Here is a 27,973-nt window from a genome sequence, read left to right on the forward strand (position 1 = left end):
TCTTGCCTGCTGGGTCTGTGGGGCTGTTGAGCTCCTTGCCCAACCCACTGGGTCTGTGCACGGCTGGGTGCAGACTTAGCACCTCCAGGACCAGCGGCCATTGGTGCCCCTTCCTTCTGGGCCCAAGAGGCTGGCTCCAGGCCCAGCTGGAGAAGCTTTGCTTTTTCCACCAGGGGAGGGGTGGCTGACAGCTAGTTGGACGAAAGGCAAAAGTAGCTTCTCCAGAACTCTAGGGACTGGCACCAGGCAGCAGGATGGCTATCCTTAACCATGGGCACTCTCTCCCCCACCCGGGCTCCCTCCTGGCCCTCCCCCAGGTGGTTTAATAAAAGACACAGAACAGAAGGAAGGCAGGTTTAGAAAATAAAGTTTGTTGGGGTCTGGAACATTTTGGGTAAGACTAACAAAAAATATGAACACACATTCAGGTTGCGGTGACATGAAGAGCAACGTCATCTTATTTAGTTCCTTTGGACATCTACATACAGCTGCTCGGTGACAAGTGCCGCCCGGGGGAGGAGGAGAGAGGTGCGGGGTCTCCAGAGGGAGCGGCTGCTCCACAGGCTGCCCTGGAGGGTGGTCGAGGTCGCTGTGCGTGGCTGGCTGTACACTCAGGCGTGTGCCCGTCTGCTCTGAGGACGTGGTGCAGTGTGCATCCTGTGGCCGGTGCCTGTCCACGAGTGCGCCTGGACGACACGGATTGGGCTTGGAAGCAAGCGGCTGGGCACGTGGGTGGTGGCCACAGCATTAGTAGATTATGCATTCTGCAGCAGGGACACGGTCGTATTGTGGTGTCTGCAGCGTGGGGCAGGAGGAGCAGGAGAGTTAGTGGACAGGTCTGAAAACAATTTGGCATGCGTGGGAGGTAAAGAAAAAGGTGCGGTGGGGTTCCCTGTGGTGCTCATGGTGCGTGGACAGTGCGGGCCACAGTCACACAGTTCTGTCCGTCCCTGAGTGCTTCCGCACTGCCTTGCCTCCGTTCACCTGGTCCACGGCCAGCGTCTCCACCTCGGGCTGGGGCTGTGGGGGGCTGGCATGGTGGATGCGATGGGCCACCCCGACATGGGCCTTGTGCGGCTTCTCGCGGGCTGGGCTGTGCTGCCCGCCTGCCGCGCGGTCCGAGGCAATGGGTGGGATGACCAGCGGCCGCTCCTTGATGAGCTGGACCTCGGCCGCCTCCCGGGCCAGCAGGAACGGGGTGGGGTCGGGCATGGCGTCCACAGGCTCGCGCAGGAGGAGTTTGCGGCTCTCGGCCCCCAGTCTGTAGACCTCCTCGAACTCGGGGTGCAGCGGAGTGGAGAGGCTCTTCTTCATGCGGCGGCGCGGTGTCTCGGGCAGCTTGTCTTTGGGGGGTGCGGGCTTGTAGCTGGCTAGTGGGGTGCCTCCAGCTGGGCTGGTGTCCGAGGTGCCACTGGAGCTCAGGAGCCTCTTCTTGGCAGCGTGCAGCTGCGCGGTCAGGTACGCCACGGTGCTGGCGCGCTGCTCCAGCTCGGCCGACAGCAGGCTCAGCTTGTGGCTCTTCACCTTCAGCTCCTCCAGGTACTTCTTCTCCCGCTCCTTGAGGGTGTTTTCCAGCACTGCCATCAGGGCGCTCTTCTGCCCCAGCTCCTCCAGCAGCTGCCTGTTCTCGTCTTCCTTGGCCTTCAGCTGGGCCTCCAGGTCCTCACATCGTTTCTTCAGCTCAGCGCTTCTGGAAGAGCCGTCTCCTGCGAGGGAGTCAGGGGGCCAGAGTGAGAACCCTTCGAGCCGGACAGAGGCAGGCGAGCGCCAGGGCCAGGCGACGGGAGGCCCTGCCCTCACCGATGAGGGCTCCCTGCGGCCCTCGGGGCTCCTAGTCCCCGGGCTCGCTGCAAGAAGCCTGTCTCAGATCTTGAAAACGCTGATGTTAAAGTGGGCCACTCAGAGCACTGGCCTCACCAGGGGCTAGGGATTCAGCTGTTACCAGGTCCCCCTGCCTGTCACTCAGGAGCTGCTTGTCAAGTGCCTGCTGCAAAGTGTTGTTTTGAAACTGAAATGTCAAGAGCACTGTCCAGTCTAACTCAGTAAGGTCTGATCTGAAGAGAAGGGAAGTCGGGCCGTTGCATCTCCCTGGCCAGGGGTCTCTCAGGCTCAGACGCCCCTGTGGAGCCCTACCCTAGCACTGTCTTGCGGCTACAGCCTGCCCCTAGGGACCTGCCCTCCACCCTCAAGCTTTGCTTCATACATGCTGACTCAGTGTCACAACAGTGTCCTCACCCCACTCCCATGCCATCTGGCCCCTAGGAAGCAGGTGAGCTCTCTGGTTCTTTCTAGATGCTGAGAAACTCACCTTGGGTAGAGCATGGCCTCTGTGAAGGCCTGACAGACACGTGCACAGCCTGTCTCTGCTGGGTCTGCACGTCCCCAGCTCTCTCTCACCTGTCCACAGGCTATGGACAGCCTCCTTGCTCTTCCTCCCCTCCTGGCTCACCGACAGCCTGTCAGCTGGCCAGTGGACATGTCTCTTCTCTGCCCCCTGCCACTGCTGCTTTCTGGCTGGGTGCTGCCTCCTCTCTGATCTCCTCCAACCCACCCTGTGTGGGGATGCTTGCTCCCCACCCTTCTATCCCCCATTAAAGCCTGCTCCTCCTTGCCTAGCAGAATGCACACTGCCAGCTGGCCTGCTAGTTCCTCCTGTCCGTATTGTCTGCTCCCTCATGACTCCCGTCCTTGGGCCGTCTTTATCGTGACTGCCATCATCGATCTAACTCCAGACCCACAGGCCCATCTTCTCATATGCCCTCAGGGCCGGCCTGGCGCCAGAGGCAGGCTGCATGTCTCCCTGGAGCCTCAGCTGCTTCCCAGGGCAGGTCTGTGTCCTGGCGCCCCCTGCCTAGCCACCACTTTTGCAGGACGTTCTGCCAGCTGGGCTCTGAACCGTGTGAGGTGAGGCAGCCACACCTGCTCTGTGCCCAGCACTTGTGTGCTGTGAACTCACCGCTGCGGAACACAGGTGTGCCTGTGCTTGTGCACGGTCACAAATGGCCTCCCATAAGGTGTTTTGGGTTTTTTGGCCGACAAGAAAAACAATGCATTCTGAAGTGCAGTTTTAGAGGTAAGGAGAGTGACGGACACATAAAGCTTCCTGTAAGACCTGGGCGCCTGGCTGCCTGGGCTGAGCCCCTGCTACTGAAATGCTGACCTCGACCACAGCGTTCAGACTCAGTGCCCACCCATGTCCCACGTGGGGCCCTCACTCTCAGCCCCCACATGGACTGCTGGCCTTTGCCTCCCTCCCAGACGGGTGTGACCTCTCCAGCTAGACATGAACATCCCAGGATTTGTCTTCCCCAGGCCACACTGCAGAGGCCTTTCTGACACCACAGCCCACCCTGGGCTCGGCACGTACAGGGCAGCTGAGGGGCAGCCCTGGACGGCAGGCCCTTGGGAGTCAGCCAGAAACCTAACTTTGGGGCCTATGGATAGAGACACATGCCCAGAAATGTTAGAGACCTTGCCAAAGGCACACAACCCCTCTGTGACAACCTGCCCCAATCCAGGGTCCTGGTAAGGTGTGCTCTGTGGCCACCCACCTCCGGCTGTTCTGCACTTTGTCCTTACTGTTCTTGATACCAGCCACGCTATGCTGTTCTGGGAGCTGGCTTGGCACTCGGTGATGTTTCCTGGGCCACCTGGGTGCTACCAGGGGAGGAGCTGGTGCGACTGACCCTCCACACCACCCTTTCTAGAACTTTCATTTCCTGCGGTGGTAATTGCTTTGTCACCCAAAGCAGCATTTCCAGGCCTTCCTGAACACTCCTGACCGAGACACCTCTTAAACACACAGGTCTGCAGCTCCTGCCAGACCTTGGGAATTGCCTGCAGGGCAGGCTTATTTATGACCTGCGTCTTGAACTGCCTAGGGCTAGGCAAGTTTGGGGTGCACTGAAGTGAGCTGCATCCCTGGGGAGGGAGATGCCTACCAGAGGCACCAGGAGGCTGCTGCAAGCCCTCCCCACCACACTTCACACACATGGCTGAGAGCCAGTGCTGCCAGGCATGTGGCCTTGGGTGGGTGGATGCCCTTGGGGCAGGCTTGAGAACCACTGGACCAGCCCTGTGTTGCTGCAGATTAGTTTGGGCAGAGCAGGGAGGGGCAAGGACATCCGCCTTCCAGGACATGGGTGGTGCTTTTCCAGAGGCTTCCATTATGGCAGGTTGAAGTCATGCAGAAATCCTGTTCTGAATTTCTGGGGCCCAGCTTCTGGCCTGGGGGCTGCAGGGTGGTCCTGGGACCTTTCATCTGGAAGGCAGGCTCCTGTCCCAAGGCCCCTTCACCACACTCAAAATGGTGAGAGGAGCACTCAGGAGACAGGAACACAAGGATCAAAGTGGAAAAATTGGTGTGGGATCTGACTCCATCCAAGGCCAACTGCACCCTGAAGCCTGGTTAGGCAGTGTCCCTTGGAGTGGGTCTGCACCTTCCCAGTCCTGCCCTGTGCTGGGAGCAGCTGTTTGCTATGCAGGAGGCCCTGGGAGGACCCTGGCTCCTGCCTCTTCTGCCTGCTGACACTGGGCTGACACCGTGGGTGTCCCCAAGGGTTCTGGTTGGGGAAGTACTTCTGGGACTGTAGTCCAGAGAAAGGTGGTCTAGGGGCTGTGCCCAGCCAGGATGAAGACAGCCCTGTCACAGGGTCTGGGACTGCTCTGCCCCACGTTCCTCCTGGTTTCCTTTCTTTCTGGAGAAATCACTCCAGGTTTATTTCCTGATTATAGAAGATTGTATATTCACTGTGGAAAAATCAGAAAATCCAGAAAAGCATATGATAGACATTCTAAATAGATTTGTCAATGAAAATCCATTCACTTGTCCCCCCCACAGACAACTGAGAGCTCTGGCGACACATGTAGCCCTTCACAGAGCTGTGTTTTGCTCTAGGCACCCACGTGCTGCAGAGGCAATGATACCCACCGGCTTTTAGGGAGGCCCTTACCTGTCGGCTCAGAACTCTTCAGTGTCAACTCATATGTCAGATCTGAAAAGGAAAGTTTATACATCAGCTTCCTAGCCATTCCCCACCTTCCTCAGCTCTGCAGAGCAAGCAGGGCTCTAGGAGCCACGGGTGACAGCAGTAGTGCTGAGCCTGCTGGGCTTCAGGGACACTGCTTTCCCCAAAAGCCTCCTTCCCATCTGCCCCAGCCACACTCCAACAGTGCGAAATTGGGAGCAGCTCACTCCACGTGTCCCGCAGGCTGTTCGGATTACGGTGTGAGCCACAGCCAGTCCTGCCAGTCCCCAGGATCCCAAGGCAGGCCTCGGGCTTCCTGCTCTTTGTGCTGAGGGAAGCATTCCAGGGGGCTCTGTGACAGGTGCTGAGCGCTACAGCAAAGGGTGGCTGGCTGCAGCGGAGCCCCTATGTTGAGGCTGCTCTGTGGCCCAGGGCGCGTCCCGCCTGCGTGCCCAGGAGTACCCGTGCAGTGCTGCTGCAGCCGCCTGATCTCCGCGTGCAGCCCCCTCAGCGTGCCCGCGTGCTCCCGCTGCAGGAACAGGAGGTTCTTCTGGGCACTTTGCAACTGGTTCTCCAGGTTCGTGGCTGCCATGCTGACATCCAGGTGACCTGCAGGAAACACAGACCTTGGTCACTGTCTCCATAATGAGGGTCCTGGGGCAGTGGCAGGAGGTGGGGCCGGCAGGCAGAGCCTTGGGGGGGGGGCTCTGGCCCTCAGGGCTGTTCTTCTTATGACCCCTGTGCAGGGCTGGAGCTCCACTCTCAGGACACTTGCCTTGTGCCAGGCCTCGCCATGTGCACAGTGGCACTAGGCTTGGTGAACAGAGTCACCCTGGGGGTCCAGGCCACTTCACAGTCCTAGGAAGGAAACAGGCTGTGGGGAGTGGATGAGCGAGCCTGGGTCCCACAGCCAGTGTGGGACGAGTAGAGATTAAAATCCAGGGTCCCGATTCCAAGTTCCATGCTCTCCACACCTGGCCTCAATGGGCAGGGACTGGCCCAAAGTGCTGCTGGGAGAGCTCCTGAGAGGGAGGCAACAACTCAGCCTTCCAAAGCACATGGTGCAGGGACTGGGCTGCTGGTTCCTTCAGGTGGCACCCGGAGCTGGCCAGGTGTTGGGGCAATAGTGGGCAGAACTCTGAGGGACACCCCTGCAGTGGGCAGAGCTGAGAGCAGCCTGGCCCTTCCTGGGAGTATCTTGTGGGCCACATGGTGGCTTCAGGAGTCTGGGGTCTGTCCCCAGTCCCTGCCCGCTCCCCACCCCAGGCTCACTCAGGGCCTGATTCTCTGCCTTACTGTAACTTGAGAAATGTGGTGAAGTCAATCTTTCTGGAAAACCTAGCAAAGTAATTCAAGACGCCTTACAAAGCACTGAGAGTGCTAAGGACAGAATGTGGGCTGGGAGCCTGGGAGCGAGCCCTGCAGACAGGGATGGTTCTGCAAAGCAGGTCTGCAAGGGCGTCTTTCCTGGTTTGCTCTGCCAGAGAACCCTCCCTACAGGACCTGCCATTTCTCAAATGCTTCCAGGGTGTAACATCTGTGGGGTGGTGTGAGGGGCACCATCCGGTCATGACAGCTCAGCATTTGGTTTAGGAGATGACAGTACACCCAGGCTATCACTACTTTGGATGACACCGACTGCTCTTTGTTAATTGTAAGGCCAGCAATATATTCCCGTTCTGGCTCTGGAGCCAAGACGGGTTCATCACTGGAACCTCAGGTACGCACTCCATTCACACAGGCCACTCGGCACAGGGGCCATGTGCCCCTCTGCGGGGGCATGCTGGAAAACACGGAGCACACAATTCACATGGTCACCAGAGCTGGAGGAGTGGAAATGACACACCCTCAAAAGAACCACGATAAACACAAACAGGAGGACATCAGAGTTAGGGAAAGATGACGAGGGACAGCAGACACAAATGGGAGAGGCCAGTCGAGCTCTGAGGGCATGTCACCTGCTGTGCTTCTAGGATCTTCCAAAAGGGAAGTCTCCACTGTTGTGTAGAAGAGGCAGGTGTGAGGAGGCTCACGTCAGCGCAGTTCAGAGGAGTGGAGAGGAACCAGACTCCGACCTCAGGGAGCCTGCGAGGCAACTTCCAGTTGAGTTTCAGGCCTTGACCCCATGGAGCTGCCTGGTGGCTCATGATGGCGGTGTTTGAAGCACACAGGACGCTGCTGGGCAGAGCTGGGGCAGTCTCTTGGCAGTGCAGCAAGGCTTCTGTGCCGTCGCAATAAGCTCCCGGGGTGCAGGGTCGCCTGCCCAGGCGCTAATTTCCGAGTGGAACCCCACAGGTCCCAAGACCCTCATGCTGCCTGCTTAGCAGGTGGCCTCATTACCTCATTGCCATGCCTCCTCAGTACCTGAGACGTTGGGGGTTGAGACATGGTGGAGCATTCACCACGGAGGCCCAGAGGGTCGGCGTGGTGGATGAAGGCCCAGATAGATGCAGGGTGCCCACCACAGACGAAGGTGGCCTCCTGTGGCTGCAGCGGCAAGGTCACAGAGCGTGTCTTGGGTCAGAAGAGCACACGTTGCAGTTTCTACCTCGAGCGCCCAGCTTGGTCTCTCTGTACCGTTGGGGCCACAACAGTTCACAGTCCTTTGCTCCCCAGAGGCAGTGTGGCCTGGACACCAGCCTCCTCTGCTCATGAGGTCCTGTCTCTGCGGCAGGTAACCGGCCCCACGGGGTGCGACACCCAGCTCTGCCGTCTCCTCCCAGGGCTCCAGCGGCAGCCAGGGCAGAGGCCCTCAGGACCGGGCTACCCGACCATGGCTGGAAGAGCCTCATCTGCGACTTTCCCTGAGGTAAATTCATGGGTCCGAACCTTCTCCTCACCTACAGTTCATTCTCCATGTCCAGAAAATTAAGTCTTGAGAAGGTTCCAGGCCACATTTTGTGGAGATGGCTCTGAAGCCCTGGCTGACTGTCTCTGGGGAGACTTCTGCCATCATTCCTAGTGACAACGTGCCCTTAATGGAAGGCCTCAGAGATGTAGGGCCTGCGTCACTGACTGCTCTCTGCCAGCATGGGGACAGATGGCCCATCCACAGCGAGTTAATTCTCCCCCTGATCCAGGCAATGTTCCTTCCTCTCTTCAGGACACTCATGTATAAATGATGACCTAATGATTTTCATAATGGACCATCTCTCCTGTGCGGGCATGAAGTACTGCTCCACACTGAGGTCATGCATTTCACAGTCCTCCTCCGAGGGAGGAGAGGAGAAGGCCCCATGGACACCCCCTACCCCGCGTGCACCGGAGCTGTGCAGCTGCCCCGCCGTAGGGCCACCTGCAGCACCGCACACCCCCTGAGAAGCCGGTCCCTCTGCACCCAGGTCAGGAATCACACAACCCAAAAGGACCTGCTGACCATCTCTAGAGACACGTGGTCCTGCCCCTCCTGTCGGCTTCCCAGGCAGCGGGTGAAGGTGGGCGTTCAGGGCCCAGTCGGTGCCTCCCCACAGCAGCAGGCTGGCTTAGGAAGAAAGGGTGGGGTGTCCCCCAGCACTCGCGTCCTCATCCCTGTCCCAGCAGGCGCTCTGTCCAGGGCCAGGGGCACGCTCACCCTCATCCTCTCCAAGGCCAGGCTGAGTCAGCGACAAGGCTGTCCTGTCAGGAACAGGGGCGGCACTTGGCTCAGCCAGGCCAGTCCCATCTGCTCCCCTCTTCAAGCTACACCCTTTCCTCAGCACCTCCCTGTGTGCACCCCCTCACCCATGCTTTCATCCCAAGCACAACTCTGCTCACACTGCATCCCTCCATGCTCCTGGGACAGAGGCCCACAGGTCCAGAGGCTCACCTGGTTGCCTGCCCCACTCAGCCCCACCAGCACTGAGTCCTGTGTCCTGGCACCTGCCATACCCTCCAACACAGGGCTTCTGCACAGCCTGTTTCCTCTGCCAGGACCGCCCCAGGCAGACCCCCCTGCCCTCTCACCAGTCAGCTAGGTTCCTGCTTCACATCTGAACTCATGCACGACATGCGCAAGTCCAAGGACCTCATCCTGCTCCAGGTCGGTGTTGAGCGGAGGGCTGAACCCGAATCATGTCGCAGTAACAAGCACTGACAGGGCTGGGCTCTGGCTCAGAGGTATGGCGCTTGCCTAGAATACGGGAGGCACTGGGTTCGAGCCTCAGCACCACATAAAAATAAATAAATAAAGTTATGTCCATCTACTACTAAAAACAAAAGAGGCATCATGACAACTCTGACCAGAGCACGGGCTCACTGTGATCCCTCAGTGTGGGGAACTGGTGTGTTCTCGGGCTATCAAAAGCATGCCTCTCTTTCAGCTGAACACAGTCTATGGAGACAGGGTAATAATTTTAGAATCTGGAAAAACAGCACCCAGTGCCAGGTGGGAGTTGTCAGGTAGTTGTAACAAGCTATTTTGGGTGCTAGTCATGAATAAGTGATAACCATTCACAGCAGGCCTCTCCCACCCGGACAGGAGGCACCTGAGCCCTGTGCACCTTCTGTGCTTTCTGCAAGGCCCTGTCCTGCTGGGCACCACCTGCTCTCGAGCTGGCATCTCAGCCCGAGCTCGAGGACCTCTGGGGGCTTTCTGTACAGCTTCGGTGTCCTCCAGCCATCAGGGACACCAGGGCTGGCAGGGGACAGGGGCAGCAGCTGTGGTGGTGAGACGAGAGGGGGAGAGGGTCTTCTTAGCAGGAAGGTGGTGCTCCATGTGGCCTCAGAAAGCCCAGGTGGAGGAAGTCTGCACCGTAGCCCTCCAACAACCTGTCTCCAAAGCAAGAAATGGAGGCCCACGGATCGCAGTGGAAACCAGGAGAACCTTGGGAGGGGCCAGCGTGCCTGGGGCCGAGGCTGAGTAGGGCTGAGTCTCAGTTGTGGAAGCAGCTGGCTAGAAGGAGGCTTCCAGGCTCAGTGCAGTGGGGGGTAGGGGAGAGGGTGTCTGGCTTACAGCAGGTGCCTAATAAATGTTGGCTGTATTACTTCTTTAAATATTAGCCCATAGTTCTATAAATACACTCCTAGGCTGCTCTGGTCGCCCCACCAGGGTGGTTCCTGAGCATCATCTCAGTATGGAAATGAGCTAGCAAAGAAGCTCCATTACTTCCACAGAGGGAAATGCAGATAGATGCATTTTCTGGTGGCCTTTACCCTCCAGTTTCACTAGAGAGAAGCCATTCAGGGAAGGAATAGAGAGTCAGGCTGAGCCAAGTGCCCTGGGGACAGTAAAACCTACTTCTTCCTTTGAAATAATCTATAGTACTCCACAGGGGGCTGAAAGTGGCCCAAGGCTAATTAGGCCAGGACTCTCATCCTTGGTTTAAGAAAGGAACCTCCCACTTCAGAAAGGAACTTGCACTGAGGGATTCTAAATTCACAATAACCTGCATAAAATAACCATTGTAAGTTGCAGGACCTACTCCCCCACTTGTATTTAAGAAAGTCTACTAGCAAAGGATTGAAAGTCCCAAAAAGCTAGGCCCACAAGACAAAGGACACCACTTCAAAGACGGGTAAGCATTTGAAAATGATCCCAGAAACATTTTGGTTAAAGAAAGAGTGGACACCACTAGAGAGTGGAAATAAAAGTGTTGAAAACAAAGGGGCAATTATTTTTTAAAGGGACAAAAATCTCACTTATGAATTGTTCTTCAAGAATTAGGGTTTTGTTGTTTTCTCTTTTTAACATAATAAAAACAGGTGAGGCTGCAAGCCTAGCATGAGATTCAGTCTCGGGTTCTAGTCCTGCCTTTACCGGGTTCAGGCTGTGAGCTCTCTGGGGGCCTCATCTTTCTCTTTAAAACCTGAGACCTCAGAGAACCATGACCCAGTCCTGGAAGGACACACACAGATTTTTCAATACACACTTTCCAGTATGCCAGGCCTGTTGTGATGAAGGGGGAAGGAACTGCCCTTGGGCTCTCCAGACGCAGCACGGGTGAGGTTCTGGGCTCCCCTGCTCTCCGACTAGACAGCAATCTTTATAGGCAGGTCTCCAAAGACGGACAGAGGAAAACTCCCGTAGAAACAACCAACCAATCAAAAAAGTCTTATATTTTGCGAGCTATCCACCAGAGGGCCCTGAACGTCAGTCGGGAAGGGAGGAGGCATGGTCACCCAGACCGTGCAATGATTAAAATACTGTGGATCTTTATTTATTGACAAGGAAATAGGTCTATGATAAGTTTAAAAAGGAAAGGATATTAAAAGTCGTATGTATAATATATAAGCAGTGACAAGATCTAGAATGAAAACACCCGAGTGCTCTGAGTGTTGAGATGGTGGGTTATGGGTTATTATTATTATGGGTTATTATTCATGTCTTAATAATCTGATTTGGTACCACCTACAGCTTCTTCTGTGGTGCACATATATGTATTACTTTATTGTCAGAAGAAGTTATAAAGCAGTTTCTGTTTAAAAAGTTAATCACTAAGCATCCTCTACAAGGGGTGACCTGCATCTTCATAATGCTGTTCCAGAGGAATCTTGGATTGCTAGGACCCCAACCGGTATGTCAGAATTGGCAAGAACCAATGGAAAGCAGCTTTTACAAAAGCACAACTTAGTATCCCCACGATATGCAGAAAATGACAAAAGAGCACTTGGGGGCCTCCCCTGTCCTCCATGACACATTCCTGTAGTTCTGTGACATTACCCGTCCTACCCACAGTTTTTAGGCACTAGCAGCTGTTTCCTTCTGGGAGAACGGACGGCCTGAATTAAGGCTGTAACGGGCAGAAAGACCCAGACTCTGATGCAGCCTGCCCGAAGTCTGCCCCACCAGGTCTGCAGGATGGGTTTATTCATGTCCCCTGCATCTGATGGTCACTTTCTGTGAGTTTCTATTTAAAAACCATGTCCAGTGTCTGTGTGCAGCTAAGGGCTTGGCCCCTCTGTGTGAAAATGTCTCACAAAGCAAGTGAGTTCGTAGAGCAGGTGTTCTGGGGTACCCCTAAGTGGGCTGCACAGGCCAAACAGGCTCATTTACGGGCTCCCACAGTCTGTCACACAGCGCCCGTTGGGTCTCCCTGGGCCTCATGGAGTAAGGGCCACCCACTACCAGGAGCCAGCACCCTGTGGAAGCCCCATCCTGGGAGGGAGCAACATCAGCACACTGCCTCCTGATCTCAGCACTGGAAGAGAATTCCTCAGAGGGAAGCCGTGTCTGGGGGAGGCAGCCGAGGGGTGGGCAGGGCTGTGGGGCTGTCCAGGTCTTTCCCGCTCCTGCACCCTCCTCCTACTTTTCCTGGGCAGCTCCCAGGATAAGCACCCTCCAGAGAGCACCCAAACGCCTTGATTTATAAACTGGAGCCAAAAGCATTTGCTACTTCATACAAAAGTCATTTGTGAACTGTTAACAAGCTGTTGCTGCACCAGGAGGGGCCTGAGCCACCAGCTGAAGGATATCACCTCCTTCCATGGATGGGTAAAGACCCAGGTCACGTCTTATTAGCACTTCCCTGTCCACATGCACTGTGATCATCCCAGGTGTGACAACCTGGTCAATAACCATAGCTGCGCTGATCCTGAGTGCTAACTGCCCTTCACAAGGATGAAATGGGAACGACTTCTCAAATCTTGGTGTTTGATGACTACAATCTAAATTGTAGCCCCTGGGTCAAGAAGGTGTGTTTATTGCTTTTAAACACTATAATGCCGAATGAATGAACCAGTTCAACTGACTTAGCTGATGAGCTGTTCTGTTATTTTGTGGGCCTGCCTAATCACACAGGTTCTGAGAAAAGAAAAGAATTCATTCGCTGAAGCTCTGTGCACTTCAAGTTAGTCATACTTTTTCCTTTGTTACTTACAAAACGTGAAACAACCAAAGGTTTCATGAGCTGTGGTAGAAAGTCCTTAGCTAAACTGGGCATCTGAGAGGATGATTGTCAGAGAGAAGAGACTTTGTCCTGGGATGCAGTCAAAAAAGCTCTGCCTGAATCCAGCCCTGGCATTGTGTTCCATGCATGCCACCCAGCAGAGCCAGGCAGCTCCTCTGACTTGCCGCTCTGCAAATGGGCTCATAGATGGCCTCAGAAGAGCTGGAATGGAGGGACATTAGAGATCTTTGAAATTATTAAGATAGTTCAACAGTGACCACCAACTCAATAAGGTTACCATGGCTGGGCATTTCACTGTAGTGATCACACACCTTTTGGTGATCACCAGGAGGGCATTTTTTATTAGAAATTTATTTCTTTGGAATCACGCAGTTTGAGTGAATGCCAATATTGTTTTAGTTAGCTTTTGCATTGCTGTGATCCAAATACCCGACAAGAACAATTTAGAGAAAGGGAAGTTTACTTGGGGCTCACAGTTTCAGAGGTCTCATCCATAGATGGCTGACTCCATTGCTCTGGGCTCACACATCCCGGGGTGGGGAATGCCCCAGTGGAGGAAAGCTTTCAGCTCATGCTGGGGCAGGGTGTGGGGGGAAGGAGCTTTGGGAAGAACCACCCTTCCAGGGCACACCCCAGTGACCTCTCCTCCAGCCACACTCCACCTGCCTACAGTTACAGTTTGGTTCATTCAAACTAGGATGGAGTGATTAGATCACAGCTCTTACCATCCAAGCATTTCATCTGGAAACACTCCTGCATTAACAGGAGCTTCTGGGGGACACCTCATATCCAAACTGTAACAAATATCTTTAAAGGAAAGAGAGCTTATTCTTTTAGAAGGCATTTACCATGTCCCTAGACCTCCATTTCTGAAAGCTTTATCTGATGGCTTCAGCACGTCCACTCACAGCTGCTTGACCCTTCGGCTTTCCATCTGGTGACCTGACATCCCGACATGGAAGACTCGGGTCTTGAAAAGTCTCCTTCCCGTGAACTTCCCGTGCTGTGGGGAGTAAATGAGGCTGCACTGGTGGCATTTTGGACTGACTCGTGCAGAGTTCCTTCTGCTCACAATTGCTCTTTGTGGTGTCAGAGAACAAGGGAACCCTGGGCTCGTGGATTCCAGGTCTTTGTCATCTGTGCATCAAGTTCCGGGGAGAAGGGAAACCTCCCCCAAAACAGCTGTGCGTGAAGAAGCCTGTCATTTAGAATACACAAGGAATCCAAGACCAGAGATGGGGACCAGTGCTCGGGTGCGGTGTGGCAAGGCTGGCGCTTGTGCAGGAGACTTCAGGGCTTGTGTTTGCAACCAAATTGAATCCAGCTAACCCAGCAGCACCATGTGCTGCTCAGGGAAGAGCAGGAAATGGGGGGGGGGCAGGGCTGGGAGGAGGAGGAGGAGAAACAAGAAAGGGAGCTTCGCTCACACTCATGGGGAGTTTTCAAAAAGACTGGGAGGCTAGCCAGTATTCTCGTATCCTGAGGGTCCCCAACCTTGTAAAAGGTCACTTTTTCCATTTGTACAAGTACCTTTGTCTTGTTTTCCTCTCATATTGGATCTCAGCTTCCACAATGGGACGCATCACACCCGTGAGGGGTGATGCTCCTTCAGGGTGCTTTTACCTGCCCCATGTGTCTGCACTCTGGAACTCAGCCATTTTGGTCTGGAGTGCCCAGGGTTTCCACTGAGTTCAACATTTGTAGGGTGGCATTTGAGCTCTTTCTGGTTGGCACAACTCTGGCCACGCCTGGGGGTCAGTCAGGGGCTATGAAGGTGCTTTCTCCCAGTATTCAGGACAGGTGGATGGATGATCACCACAGATCACCCCCACGCATCAGCTGCTACACCCATGCCCAGTGATACCTTCTGTTGGCCCTTCCTGCCTTTCAAGGGTGTGATCACTGCCCTGTGTAGCATGAATTGTGACCATGTCCCATGACAACCAATTCTGTCCCAACATAGCTTCTGGGTCTCAGGCATCTGGGCAAGAAATGACACAAGGACAGTTTAAATCTCAAAAAGTTGCAAGTCACTAATAAAAATTAGTGACAATGGCTATTTACCAGTGTCTGTGTGCCAGGCTCAGAGTCACCTAGTTTCTGTGATGATCATGCGAGAGAATTGAGCTCAGCAGACAGAGCACCTGACTCCACTTCCAGACACTGAGAGCGCAGCCAGCCTACCCGCCTGCCCTCCTCACTCCCCCAGCCCAGTGCTGGTGTTCCCACCACAAGTTCTCTCGCGGCTCTGGAGGAGGACAACGAGGCGCCTGGTTGTGTTTCCTGTGCACTCTAGAATGTTCAGCCTGAGCATGGCCATAGTAATGCAGCTGCTGACAGCCACTCGAGTCACCTGCAGCTAGAGCACCAAGCACTTCCCCCTCAGGTAGAGGACATGGGGGCAGAGCATGCTTGGGGGCGCACAGAAGCTTGGTATTTTCCTGGTGCTTTTTGGTTCCAGCTCCCTTTTCCAGGGGAAGCAGCTGCTCCTGTAGGCACACATTTTTGGTTGGAACACAGCTGGTCCTCTGCTCCACTGTCTTCCAGCTGAATCCCAAAGCATTAATGACCAGGAGGCACCAATGGGATGACACTGTCTGCCAGCCACAGTCGAATGGGCTGTATAGACTGGCTGTGTGCTTTTCTTGTGTGTGAGTTCAGGTGACAGTGGGTGGGGCTCACACCAGCTCTGCATCTGGACTGCCTGGGTTCGAATCCTAGCTTGCCATTCGCTACCTAGACAGCCTTGGGCAAGTCCCTCCAAATCCCTGGGCCTCACTTTCCTGAGTCCCTGCTTCACTGGAGGCTGTGAAAATGTCTATCATGAGGAGATACTCTATTCTTTGCTCTCTGCTAAAGTAGCCACTAGCCTAGTGTAGCTATTGAGCAACTGAAATGTGGCTCATATGTCTGACAAACTGAATTTTTCACTTTATTTTTATTCAAGTTCAGGAGGACTTAAATAGTCCCACAGGGTTATGATTTACTGCAGTGGGCAGCACTGCCTTCTAGAACCATCGCTGGCTACTGTGACCACTCCCCACATGGAGCCAGCCAGGTGCTTTCTCTTGCTCCCAGACAGCATCATGGAGGCTGCCGGAGCCTGTCCTCATTTTGCTCTGCACTGTTGAACAATTTTACTCTAAGTGCCATGATCATCACATTCTGCCATTTTGCATCTTCATAGCATTATCATTACCTAAAGCCAAGTCATTTCTCACTCTCTTACCTTACTAGCGGGTCAGCTCCAGGAGAACTAGGGCTTTCCTATCTTGTTCCTCGCTGATCCCCATCACCTAAAGAATGCCCCCAGTCATCCGAACCAGCCTTTTAGCAAGGGCTCTCCAGAGTTGGAACTGAGCAGTGACCTCACACTCTCTGGGCTCACACCTCTCTCGCAGCCCCCAGGATGTCGGGTAGTTTGTAGCAAAGAGTAAGAGGGCTTGCAACTTGTAAACGAGGACCCGGTTATGCTCTGGCCCTCTCCAGTCAGTGGTGGACAGGGACTCGGCGACTCAGGAGGCGCCTGTGCCGAGCTTTGATGGAATGAAAGAAGGCTGGCAATGCGACTGGTTGTCCACGAAGCTAACTTTATTTGACTCAAAGGACAATTCTTCCTTTTCACTTTAGATTTGCCCAGTTGAAAAATGTGCTATTCCATGAATTCCGTAGTCTGAGAAACACTCGTCACCAGAAGGTATGGTGACTGCCAGGAACTACACGTCAGCACTGGTCTTTTTCTTGAATGTACCCTGTGCTGTTTACAGTCCCATGACAACACGGGGGCAGTCAGCCCTTCAACAAGGAACCTAGGGGTCGGAGCCAGGCCAAGTATCCAGTGCCCTTGTGGACGGTTTGCTACTTACCACCACTTGGGGATAGGTGACTTGGTCACTCAAGGACAAAGAAAACACTCTACGATTAAGCCCTCTGAGGTGCACATGCCAGCTCAGAGCCGGGGAAGGTGGCCCATGTGGGTGGCCCTCACAGTGCCTCCAACGCTCACTCCCCTGCCTGCCTCCTGTACCCGCAGGGTGAACTCTGGAGAGCAGTGCCTGTCTCAACTAGAGCAGTGTGGCCAGGCCCCTGGAGGAACCCAACGACTGTGGAATGGATAAGGACTGGAGAAGCTGGGATGAAGCTGAGCCTTCAAGGATGGACAGGGCTTGGACCAGAGGAAGTACTTCTGGTGAGGTAGCCGTGGATGAGGGTTTAGAAGTAACAGTGAGACCATTAAACTATTGGACTCAGAAAGAACACTATGCAGAGTGGCAGGACATGGGTACACCAGCTGTGTCAGATTGAAGTTGCATACTCAACTACTCAGAAAAGTTGAGATGGCCAGAGAGAGGAAATGGGGGAAAGCTTTTTATGCATTAGAGACAAAATTCCTACCTAAGGGAATTTAATGTGGCAGAGAAGGAGCAGGATGCAGAGGAAGGAAGTGCAGAGGACCCAGGTCCCTCAGTTCTAGGGAAAAGTACAGAGTGACTTTTACTTAAGACTTACATGCCAGGCTGGGTACTTAACAGACACTCAAAAAGAGATCATGGTATTACCTGTGTTTCACACCTCTGCAGACAATCTGGAGGAGATAAACAACTTCGTTGAAGCTTTAGCTAGTGAGTGGCAAAGCTAGGATTCATCCCAAACCATGCTGACTCAGAAGCCCAGCTCCAGGTCACACTACACTGCTGTTCCCACAAGAAGCAAAATGTCGCTGCTTACTAAAACATACTCATAGAATGCTGTTCTCCCCACATTCCACTTCTCAGAAGTTCTCTTCTAGTTCAAGCCTGTAAGACCAGACTTGGGAGGCTGAGGAAGGAGGATCCAAGTTCAAAGCCCCAGACTCAGAAACTTAGCAAGCCCTAAGCAACTTAGCAAGATCCTGTCTCAAAATAAAACACAAAAAGGACTGAGCATGTGGCTCGGTGGCTAAATGCCCTTGGATTCAATCCTTGGTACAAAAAAGAAAAAGAAAAAAAAAAATCCTTTTCTTTCTATATATTTTACTTTAGGCTGAAAGTGTCTTAGGTCTAGTCTTTTTTTTTTGTTCTGTGCTAACAGAATTCTATTAATTATCTTGAGGCTGCTGCTTGAGAAAAAACATTACAGAGCAAGAGAATACGTTTCTCTTGTCCCACAGCTATAGAAATGCAGGACCTGCTCTGGCTGAGGAGTCTAGTTCTGCAGAGGAACACAATCCAAATGGACATTCATGTTCCATGTAATCACCAATGAGTATTTTAAAACACCTGGATTTTAGTGATTCTTGCAAATCCTTTAAAATGTAACCTTTAACTTCTAAAAAGTTTGTATTTTTAATTGTTTGCCTTACTTGATAACTTATGGTCTTAATAATACAATCTGAAGATGCATATCTTTCTTGATGATAACAAGCACTAAAGTTTGTTTGGCTAGCTGAAAGAGGGGCTTGGGATTCCCCTCTTCATACAGCAGATTAGAACAAACATAGGTAGTGACAAGCTCTTCATTCAAATGGAGCTTGAGTCTTTACCTGTTTAAATCAATAAAAGACTCAGCTGAACAAAATGGGGAGGGGAGAGAGGAAGACGGTGACTCCTCTGAGATATGTCACTGGGCAAGTAAGTGGTGTGCCACTGGGCAGAGCATGCTTCACTTGGACTTGGTGAGGAGCTGGCTTGCTTCTGCAAACTGACGCTGCCCTGCCTAGAACACACCTACATACGCTATTATTCTGCTCAATCTCCACAGTGGTTGTTCTGCAGCCGGTGCAAGATATAGCTTTTTTTTTTAATCCAAAGAACAGATGGAATTGCTGTGGACATTTTCTATTTTGAGACAATAGAAAGCAGAATACAGGGAATTCCATCCTCCCCCATATGATCAGGTTAGAGTCATGCTTTCATCAGGGGTGACTGTGGCCCGAGGGGACCCCTGGCAATGTCTGAGATATTTTGTTATCAGAACTAGGGAAGGGGAGCTGTTGGCACCTAATGGGTGGAGGCCAGGGTGCTGCTGTACAGCCTCCAGCATGCAGGAGGCCGTTGACCAAGAACCACCTGACCCAATGCCAGCTCTTCTGCAGTTGAGAAGCTCTGGGCTAGAGGTAATCTCATTTGAAATAAATTTTTGTCCCTTTTAACTTGAGGTTTATTCTGCTTTCCTTGGGTCCACTGGTCAACTGTGGGGGCACAGAGCTCGATGGAGCCATGTTTGCTTTTCTTCCTGTTTCAGAAAGCTACCAATACTGGAGAAGGGTCAGGCGCAGTGGTGCAGGCCTGTAATCCCAGAGGCTCGGGAGGCTGAGGCAGGAGGATTGCAAGCTCAAAGCCAGCCTTAGCAAAAAGCAAGGCCTTAAGCAACTCAGTGAGATCCCGTCTCTAAATAAAATACAAAATAGGGCTGGGGATAGGGCTCAGTGGTCGAGTGCCCCTGAGTTTGATCTCCTATGCCTCCCACCCCCCAAAGAAATATTGGAGAAGAAGGCAACCACCAGGCAGATGGTGCAGGTGCCTATGTGAGTTTCTTCTCTGTATCTGAAAGCCCTGGTGAGGCAGGTGTGCAGACGACACCGCTGTGCCTGCTTCACCGTGGGGATCACAGAACAGGCGTTGCCTTTGCTTGGAAGAACAGGGCTGCATGTGGACCTGAACAGCCTGGGGGGTAAGAACTTCCTCCCCAGCTCTTGATGGAGATTTTGTTTTTCCTGTATAAACATAAAGTGAACTGAGAGATGAAGAGGTGTGTGCAACCTCTGGAATCAAACAAGGACTCCAGCATTCTGATTACAAAGGATGTGCAGGTGTGCGGAATGGAGTAGGCTACTGCATGCAGCCCGGGTGGGCACTTCCCCGGAGTGCTCTGACCAGAGGGCTACCAGTCTCCAGGACATTGCATGAAGCTTTGACATTTTTCAAATGCAAGGGAACTTCAGTTGTTAAACAGAATATCAGAATCCCCCCTAAAATTATGAAATTATGCCCCAAATTCTAATATTTTACATGTACTAGCATTTTAAGAACAGCTTTCCAGGCTGGGAGAAATGAAAGTGCACGCTTTACAGTCACCAGAGATTCCTGCTTACAAAAAGAGACATCATTTAAACTTTGTAATTCGCATAAATAAAATGGAGAAGCGAAAGAAATTAGTGTTGAGCTAGTAATCTTAAAACCATTTTCTTCTTGGAAAAGGTCTCTTCCAAAGTAAAAACTATTGCTCAGGTTATAAAACCCCAGTTTAAAAATAAAATTTGAAGATATAAGTACAAATCAAAAAAGCAACTTGTCTTTAAAAAAAAAAACCTTCTGTACTAAGAATAAGAACGAGAATATGCCAATGTAATATGAAAAAATGACACAAAAAGAATTAAAATTATTAACATTTTCTTCAGATTCTAAAATCCTTTCATACATTGCTTTGTGAAGTTGGGGTTCCCTTTCTGGAGGCAATTTAAGTTTGCAACTCATTTTATCAATAAAGCAAGCAGTTTGGAGTCTTAGAGCCAGGCTCTGTGAGGACTTTGGAACACCCCCATGATCAAATGAAAACATTTTGGCCTCATGGAGACAGCTTTCTAGATGACCCACACATAGCAACTCGCACCAAAAAAGCAGGATTTTTTCACAAAGCTAAAGTAGCGACAATTTCCTAAGTTCCTTACACTTGCTTTACAGATCATAAATGATTCCTGTGCAAATTTAAGCATGAAGATTCAACTAAAGTGGATGGTACCTTAAGAAATTAGTATCTTCATAAATTGCTTAAAAAAATCTCTGACAATATTACATATTATAAATCTATAAAGTTCCTCTGCTTCTGCTAGCTGAGCCATGTTTGAAGGGGCTGTATTCCTCTGCCAATGCTTAGTGGCAACAACTGTGTTATCCTTTAGTGTACATTTTATATTTTTGAAAATCTCTTATTCTCTATGGACTAGTAGAGCACTGCAGTAATTAGTTAATAATGTATATTTACCTAAAGATTGTAAAGAAATTTAAATTCAAGTGGAAGAGGCAAACCTCACCATTTGACAGTCCCCATGGATCATCTATTGGGTCTTTTGAATGTCTGTTTTTTTAAGCTCAAATTAAGATGGCAAAAATCAATCAATAATACTTAAAATCTACACACTTAAATCTCTAAATAATAGACTGCCCTTTAAATGAACTGTTGGTGTGACTACCTGTGTGGATGGTGTGTGTGTCACTGAACTAAAACCAACAAAAACTGTGCAAAGCCGAGGAGCAAGTCCTGGTGGCTCTCAGATCAGGAAGCTGGCCTTCGGGACAAAGTCTGTTCCCAACAAGGAAGAAGCTCCTCTTCCTGGCCACTGCCTTCACTAGAGTAGGGAGCAACCCCGCTCTTGCCAACTCACCCTGACCAGACACTGCAGTTGCAGGCACTTGTAGTGCTTGAGGGCCTGTCTTATCGCTAAGTCATGGCTTTTAGAAATAACCGTCCTTTGGTGATCAGCATGACCCAGGTGCTCTATGGTCAGTTGTCCTTCTCAGGCTGATCAGCCCCTTCTTGTGCTTTCTTGTCCTCAATCAAGCCCCACATGATAACAGGCCTCTGGAGAGGGTCTTTACAACCAGACATCTTTGGCATTTGCCAAATATCCCCTTTGTAGCTCCAAGGGATATGGTTTCCTTACCTGGCTGTGTGTGCTGGGTGTCCCATGGCCGGGGACACACAGACAGGAAAGGATGTGAGGGGTCATTAGAGGTGGTATGCTCTATTTTCCATGGGTCAGCCTTGCTTGTCTAGCTCAAGTTCTAGGAAGAAACCATAAGCCCAGAGAGTAGCTTATGGAGTAGGGTTGTAAATATGTTCAGATTAGCTTCATTCAAAGAAAAAAACATGGTTTTCATGTGAATGTTGTAGTAGTTTCCCTGCGTGTAGAAGGTACCCACTTGCAAAGGCTGACACATGAATTCCAAAACACTCCTAAAATTTTTTATTTCTGGATTTGGCACATTAAGTGCATCTATTTAAAGCAAGAGTCCACAATTTAGAGACAAGGTTGTAAATAAAGCTGTAAAGCCCTGTGCATCCATCCGAACTTCACTGCCTCACCAGAAGCAGTAGAGGTGGGCAAGTCTCAAAAGGGAATTGTGAACAATACTCTGGTTGGGATTTCTGAAACTGGACTGAAGTGGCTGGATCCCCTACCTACAGAGTGTTGAGTGAGCATTTTGACAAAGTCTGGAACTTTCACCTAAAAGGTTGAGAGGCTTGTGAGCCTTATGGTTACTGCTCCAATGGCAGAACATTACTGTGCGAGATGAGTCTGTGCCCATCATTGGAAGACACCTGGGAAGGGTGTCAATGGATGTCATTCCCATACCAAAAATCTGTGAGGCTAGATGCACACTCAATTCAACTGTCCAAGACAATGTTGCAGCATTCGTGAGATCAGTTCCATAGTCCCTTCTAGTGTGCTCCTCCTGTAGGAGGTCATTGTCCCCAACTGCTTAGTCACTTCCAGTGAAACTCCGTTTCCCCTGAGGCACAGAGAAAGCTAATCTGCTTCCCATTTGAGTTTGAGACTCAACATGTAAGGGCTAGCTGGCATCTGAGGCCACCAAGAAAGGCTCTCCCCTCCAGCCACAGCCTGCTGATGGGAAGAACTCAATGACCTTCTAGAAGTAGTCAGTGGTCATCCAGAGCTGCTCTGCATGCCATCCTGCAAGACCCAAGAACACTTCAGAATAGACAGCTCCCAACCTGTCTCCTGCATTGGTCCCACTTACTGTCTCTCCCTGGAAAGCCAGTCAGGTCCTCTGCCCTTGGTCTTCTCTGCCCTAGGGCCCCTGCCATGGGATTACTCAGCTGGCAAATCTGTCAAAAACGAACCTGACCATTTTCTTGATGGGAAAGGGACCCTCACTAGAGAACTATCCCACAGCAGAGAGGCAGAGGATGGCAACACAGCCTTCTTGCCCATCCCTCCCCAGAGCATCAGGGTGCAAGCGAGTAGGTGTCCCAACAGCAGAGGCTGCTGCTCAGTGTTTGTAGAACCTGCTGTCTGGTCATAGGGGCTCAACCAGAAGACAAAGATGACCACCCAAGACAGAGGACAGGCCACACCTTCTACCCTGTGCCATGTTTTTATCTAGAGAACAGAAAACTAAGCAAGCAGAGCATTTCATCTTTCTCATAAATGCACAAGGGGTAAACATCTCTTTTTTTCAGTACAGGGGATTATATCCAAGAGCACTCTACCACTGAGCTACATTTCAGTCATTTTTTTTTTTTTTTTTTGGAGACAGGGTCTTGCCAAATTGCTAAGGTTGGCCTTGAAATTGTGAACTTCCTGCCTCGGCCTCCTGAATCTCAGCTAGACAGAAACATTTCTAAAAAGTGGAGCTGCTCTCATGTGCCACTAGCCATAGAAATAACCAATTCCTTTTACCTGGGTTGATATGTGATATGAGACAGTGGGAGAGAGAGAGGTTCAAAAATAACCTCCTTCAGCCTGGGGTTGTAGCTCAGTGTGAGACACTGGGTTCAATCCTCAGTACCACATAAAAATATAAACAAAGTTTTTGTGTCCATCCACAACTAAAAATATTTTTTAAAAATAGCCTCCTTCAATATTTAGGGTATGGCATGAGCCTAGCCTTCTCCATCATTAGTTCATTAGAAAAATTAGGTTGGGAACTGCTGGGTGTGGTGGTGCATGCCTATAACCCCAGCAACTCAGGAGCTGAGGTAGGAGAATCACAAGTTTAAGATCAGCCTCAGCAACTTAGCAAGACCCTGTCTCAAATAAAAAGTGCTGGGGATGTAGCTTGGTGTCAAAGCACCCCTTAGTTCATCAAAAAAAATCAGAGATTGCAGGATAATTATGCCATGATACAGGTGGAACTTGCTCTTGGAAAACTAGTGCTCTTATGCATATTCTATGTTACACCAAAATGGTCATTTCAGAGTATAGCAGTATTGTAATAATATTCGGAATTGTACTTTCTCTGTAGCAGTGAAACCCAACAATGGTACACGAGAGAGTGGGCTTAAAACAATGCCTCATACACTTTCCTACCTGTCCTGAAAACAAGGTGGCTACAGGATGTACTTAGAAGCAGACTGGGAAGGAAGCTGAGGAGCCGAGGATAATGGGCCTCACCCAGCTCTAAATTTAATATCTTAAGTGTTGCTAAAGAGGCAATAAAGACAGAAATTGTAGAAAAAAAACGTATCACATGCCTTGTTATCCATTTATTAGAGTTTTCTTTCTCAGCACTGAGTTTCCCAGGTTTGCTTCTTCAGTGCCAAAGAAGGGTAGCTTGCTGCTCAGTTCTGGGAATTCAGCTGGAATAAAGAAACCGAGCCTCGGGAGACAGCACATTCCCTCTTCCCTCAGCCCCAGGAGAGAAGGTATTTCTCTGTTCTTGAAGTCATTTCTGGCAGTGGTAAATTGGGAATAACCATGAAATATCACTCTCAGTCTGTTCTTCACTGTGGAGATTTGCATTAAAATGTAAATAGTTTTCTGATTAACAAGTCTTTTAAGACACCATGTGACGCCTTCAGAGGCTGTGACTAGAGGTTTTAAAGCCTGGCCTGTGGCCTCTCAGAGGCTGCTTGCTAGCTGGTTGCCTTACTTGATCATTTGTTGTCCTGGTAATAATATTTAAAGCAACATCTGTGATTTCTTCTTTTCTGAAAGAATAAAACCCTCTAAAGTTTTCTTATTTTAATTTTGGCTGACCAGACAAACTTGATGTCCATCTTTTTTCCCGTCACATGGCTAGTATAAATTAGTGATGTGCTCCTTGTCAGACCTACAAGGAGCACTACTGTCATTCAGCTCATCATACCAAGTTCAGCTGAAAACAGCACATGAGCAAAACTGGAGACAAACTCACCAGCTAAAGAACAAAGGAGAGGGACTATTTTCAAAAGGGGTTTAAAAATATTAAGCACCTGTATATATTAATTCAGACTTTTCCCCTATAATTTCTGAAATTGGAGGGGCCAGGCAATGCTCTGACTCCACTGGCTTACTCCCCTTAGTCCTGGTGTATGGACACTCGGAAGCGCACAGGGGACTGTGCTTGGCTCCTGGCCACAGCAAAGGTCCTTATCCCCACTGACCACTTGACGTTGTACTGAGATGACGTCCTGTAGCCTAATCTTTGCTATAACGGTGAAATCGTTATTCCTGTTGAATACATTCATCCCAAGGTTGGCTCAGTGGGGACAATGGTACATCTTTTTGTTCTTTAAACAAAGTTCCTACCCACCTACCCTTTCCAGGTCCCTGGGATCCTACTTCTCGCTTTGTCTCACCCCCAGCTGCTGGCGTATTTAATAACCATGCAGATGTGCCAGAAAAACATTTAGTGCATTCACTGTAGGTAGATATGACTGGACTTTTTTTTTTTTTTTTACTGTGACACTTGAGTCATGTTGAGTAATGAAATAAACAGAAACTAAAATGCAAAGCAAGCACAAGAATCATCTCTTAATCTACGTCTTAAAAAAAACCCAAACACTCTCAACTAAGGAAAAAATAAACAAACTTATGTCCCCTTTCAGCTTGATGACTCTCAAAAGAATGACTGACATCATCTCATTTTTAAAAAGAGCTTTTAAAACAGTGACTCCTCTGCTTGCCTTCCTAGAAAAGGCAATTTTGCTCTTGATTAATGTTTATTGTAGAAAATGAAAGCCAAGGAAGAAATACAAAACGCTTCTAATTAAAGAGTCTTTTAAAACAACCGTTGAGTGTGAGTGTGCTTGTTTATCTGGGAGGCCCCAACCGATGCAAAGAAGTGGTAGCATCACCTCGGAAACCAGGCAGGTAACCCAGTAAAACTCTTCCAGGGGTTCACATAGGTGTCTGGAGATGTCACTATGCCCACAGTGTAGAAGCCAGCGTAAAAAAACAAAAGAATCATAGAGCTGGGAGGGAAATGCAGAAATCCCTAGTCCAGTTGCCAGGGGAACCCAAAGGAGCCCCTTTCACAAGGCTGTGTGATACCACCCAGAATCCTTTCCTGCCAAGAGAGGGACCAGCTTACTGGAAGACCTGCCCCTGGGAAGGAGCAGCCTCTTATTTCCACTGCTGGAAGTTCTATCCCAAATAGCTTCTGTGTTTTTATCAGTGGGACACCTGTCTCCCCAAAGGACTACCTGTCCTCTTCTGTGCCAAGGAATTACTCTAAACAAATAAAGTCCCTTTGCTGCATGTCAGGCTTTCAAATATTTGAAAACAATTAGAACTACTTCCAGCCCAAACCTTTCTGCAGCATGAAGCATCAAAGCTGGAGAGGTGAAAACTGGTGTCTGAGCTAGCACCTATCTAACTGGTCTGGACCTTCCATCTGACTCATTTACTGCAGGCTTGGTGTGAAACATATAAAGGCACAAGTCACTGCCCTTGAAGTACATGCAATTCAGTAGACATCATCTTAGTTAATAAACATGCGTGCCCACTAGTATTAGGATCTATTTATATCTGACCTTGTTCCAGACAAAAGGAAAAAAATCCATGTTTGTTTCTTGCCAGAAATATAAGAAAATGCTTTATAAGTATTTCTTAAAAGCATCAGCACTCTAATTAACATCAGTATTGCTGTTAATGCATTCTGACAATTAGGGTAATAAGGTTAAAATCAATTTTCCAACTTGTGACAGACCATAGTTAAGAACCCAAAATGAATCAGCTGTTGTAAGTAAAAGAATTCATTTGCTCCTTAAGAGTTAACTCTATAAATATCTAATTAAAAAAAAAAACTATTTGTTAAACTGATATATTCAAACGTGTTAAGTAAAAATATGATATACCCAAATAATTGTCTTTTAAATTTTAGATATATTTAATCTTATTGAGTAATGATAATATGCTGCAGAAGAGCAACAAAAATATTTTAAGGTTTTTCAGTAGTGTGTATACAAATGTATGCGCACTATATATAACAAGCCAGAAAGTCTTCTTTCAAATCTTTTTGGAACATTCAGCTATTTAGGTAAACAGCCCAAAGAAATACATAAATTCCAAAACATCTCTGGAGAGAAAAGTCACTTTAAATGTTAACATCTTTCCCCCTACAATTCAATGGCGAGAAAACGCTGGGAAATTCTTTACTGTGCAAAAAAAAAAAAATCGTTTAACAAAATAATAAATTTCAAACTTGACAGTTTTTAAACGACAATTCTACCTTTAACATTCTTACAGGTTTCTGGAAATGCTTAATAACCTAAAGTATTACACTCATCTTGGTAGTTTATATTCTGTTATAAAATCGACTGCAGCCACCTACATTACAGAGCATGGTTATATTTTTCCTTAGGCCACCTCGTTTGCATTAGTGGACTAGATCGTACTGCTAAATATCAAAGCTTGAAATCATTCAACATAGGTCAGTGTGGAAACGCAAGTTAGAGAAACTAGAGTAATTCACTGTAGCGGACCACAGCTCAGTAGCCAAGCCTGGCTCCTCTGCATATGTGCATTATGCTCCATTTCAAAAGTCACAAGAAAACCGTTAATTTAGGGTAAAACTCAAGCTCGCCCGAAGCTTCGGAGAAGGCCTGCAAGGTGAGTACTTACGTAAAGGGTTACCAGGACTCCAGGCACCACAACTTACTAGGGAGGGTCTCGAACGTCCACAGCAGGAAAGCAGCTCCCTTCTACAGGCCTGGAGGATTCCGACGGGCTCCTCCCTCCAGCATCCTGGACCCAGCCCGGCCAGGCCCCGGGGCGCTCCCAGTGCACCTGCAATGCGGCGCCCTGGCCCCACGATCCCGCCCCGGGCTGGCGGCGCGGCCCGGCCGGCTCTCCTCCCGCTTAGCCCCGTAGCCCGCAGGGCGCCCTCCCCAGCGCGCCGAGGTCGCGGCGCCGCCCCCGGCCTCTGCCCGGCTTGGTTTCCCGGGAGCCGTCTCTGCCAGGGACTCTCCTGCCCCGAGGAGCCGGCGTTCCTCCCTCGAGCCTGGGGCGGGCGGGGACCCCTCCGGCGGGCGGCTGAGTTCAAAGCTGAGCACGCGAGCTCGGTCCCCACCGCGCCGCCAGGTGAGCCGGGCTGGACTGGGCGCGCCCCGGGCCCCGCCTCACCTGCGGCGCGGCCGCGGCGGTCCTTCAGGCGGCTCCGCGGCTCAGCGCGGTCCTCCGGGCGGGCGGCGGCGGAGGGGGCCCGCGGCCCATGGGCGGGGCAGGCGGCCGGGCTGGGCCCTGCGGCCGGCGCCGGG

The 27,973-nt window shown here is 50.5% G+C and overlaps 1 protein-coding gene across 3 annotated transcripts; it reads right to left on the reverse strand.

Annotated features, from left to right (window-relative positions):
- Window positions 1-350: 350 nt before the first annotated feature.
- On the reverse strand, window positions 351-27,969 carry Ccdc92 (coiled-coil domain containing 92). 3 transcript variants are annotated; one of them, XM_078039327.1, is made up of 4 exons: window positions 27,840-27,969; window positions 5,430-5,576; window positions 4,953-4,994; window positions 351-1,706 (listed from the first exon to the last, which is right to left on the reverse strand). In XM_078039327.1, exons 2-4 carry the CDS (start codon window positions 5,557-5,559, stop codon window positions 931-933), a joined length of 948 nt encoding a protein of 315 aa, XP_077895453.1. In that variant the 5' UTR covers window positions 5,560-5,576; window positions 27,840-27,969; the 3' UTR covers window positions 351-930. The 3 variants fall into 3 exon arrangements, with proteins under 3 accessions (XP_077895453.1, XP_005329603.1, XP_077895454.1); XM_005329546.5 differs by lacking the exon at window positions 27,840-27,969 and adding an exon at window positions 27,376-27,500; XM_078039328.1 differs by lacking the exon at window positions 27,840-27,969 and adding an exon at window positions 6,926-8,872.
- Window positions 27,970-27,973: the final 4 nt, after the last annotated feature.

The sequence above is a fragment of the Ictidomys tridecemlineatus genome, chromosome 2 (genome assembly GCF_052094955.1).
Source record: "Ictidomys tridecemlineatus isolate mIctTri1 chromosome 2, mIctTri1.hap1, whole genome shotgun sequence".
In the NCBI taxonomy this organism is placed as follows: domain Eukaryota; kingdom Metazoa; phylum Chordata; class Mammalia; order Rodentia; family Sciuridae; genus Ictidomys; species Ictidomys tridecemlineatus.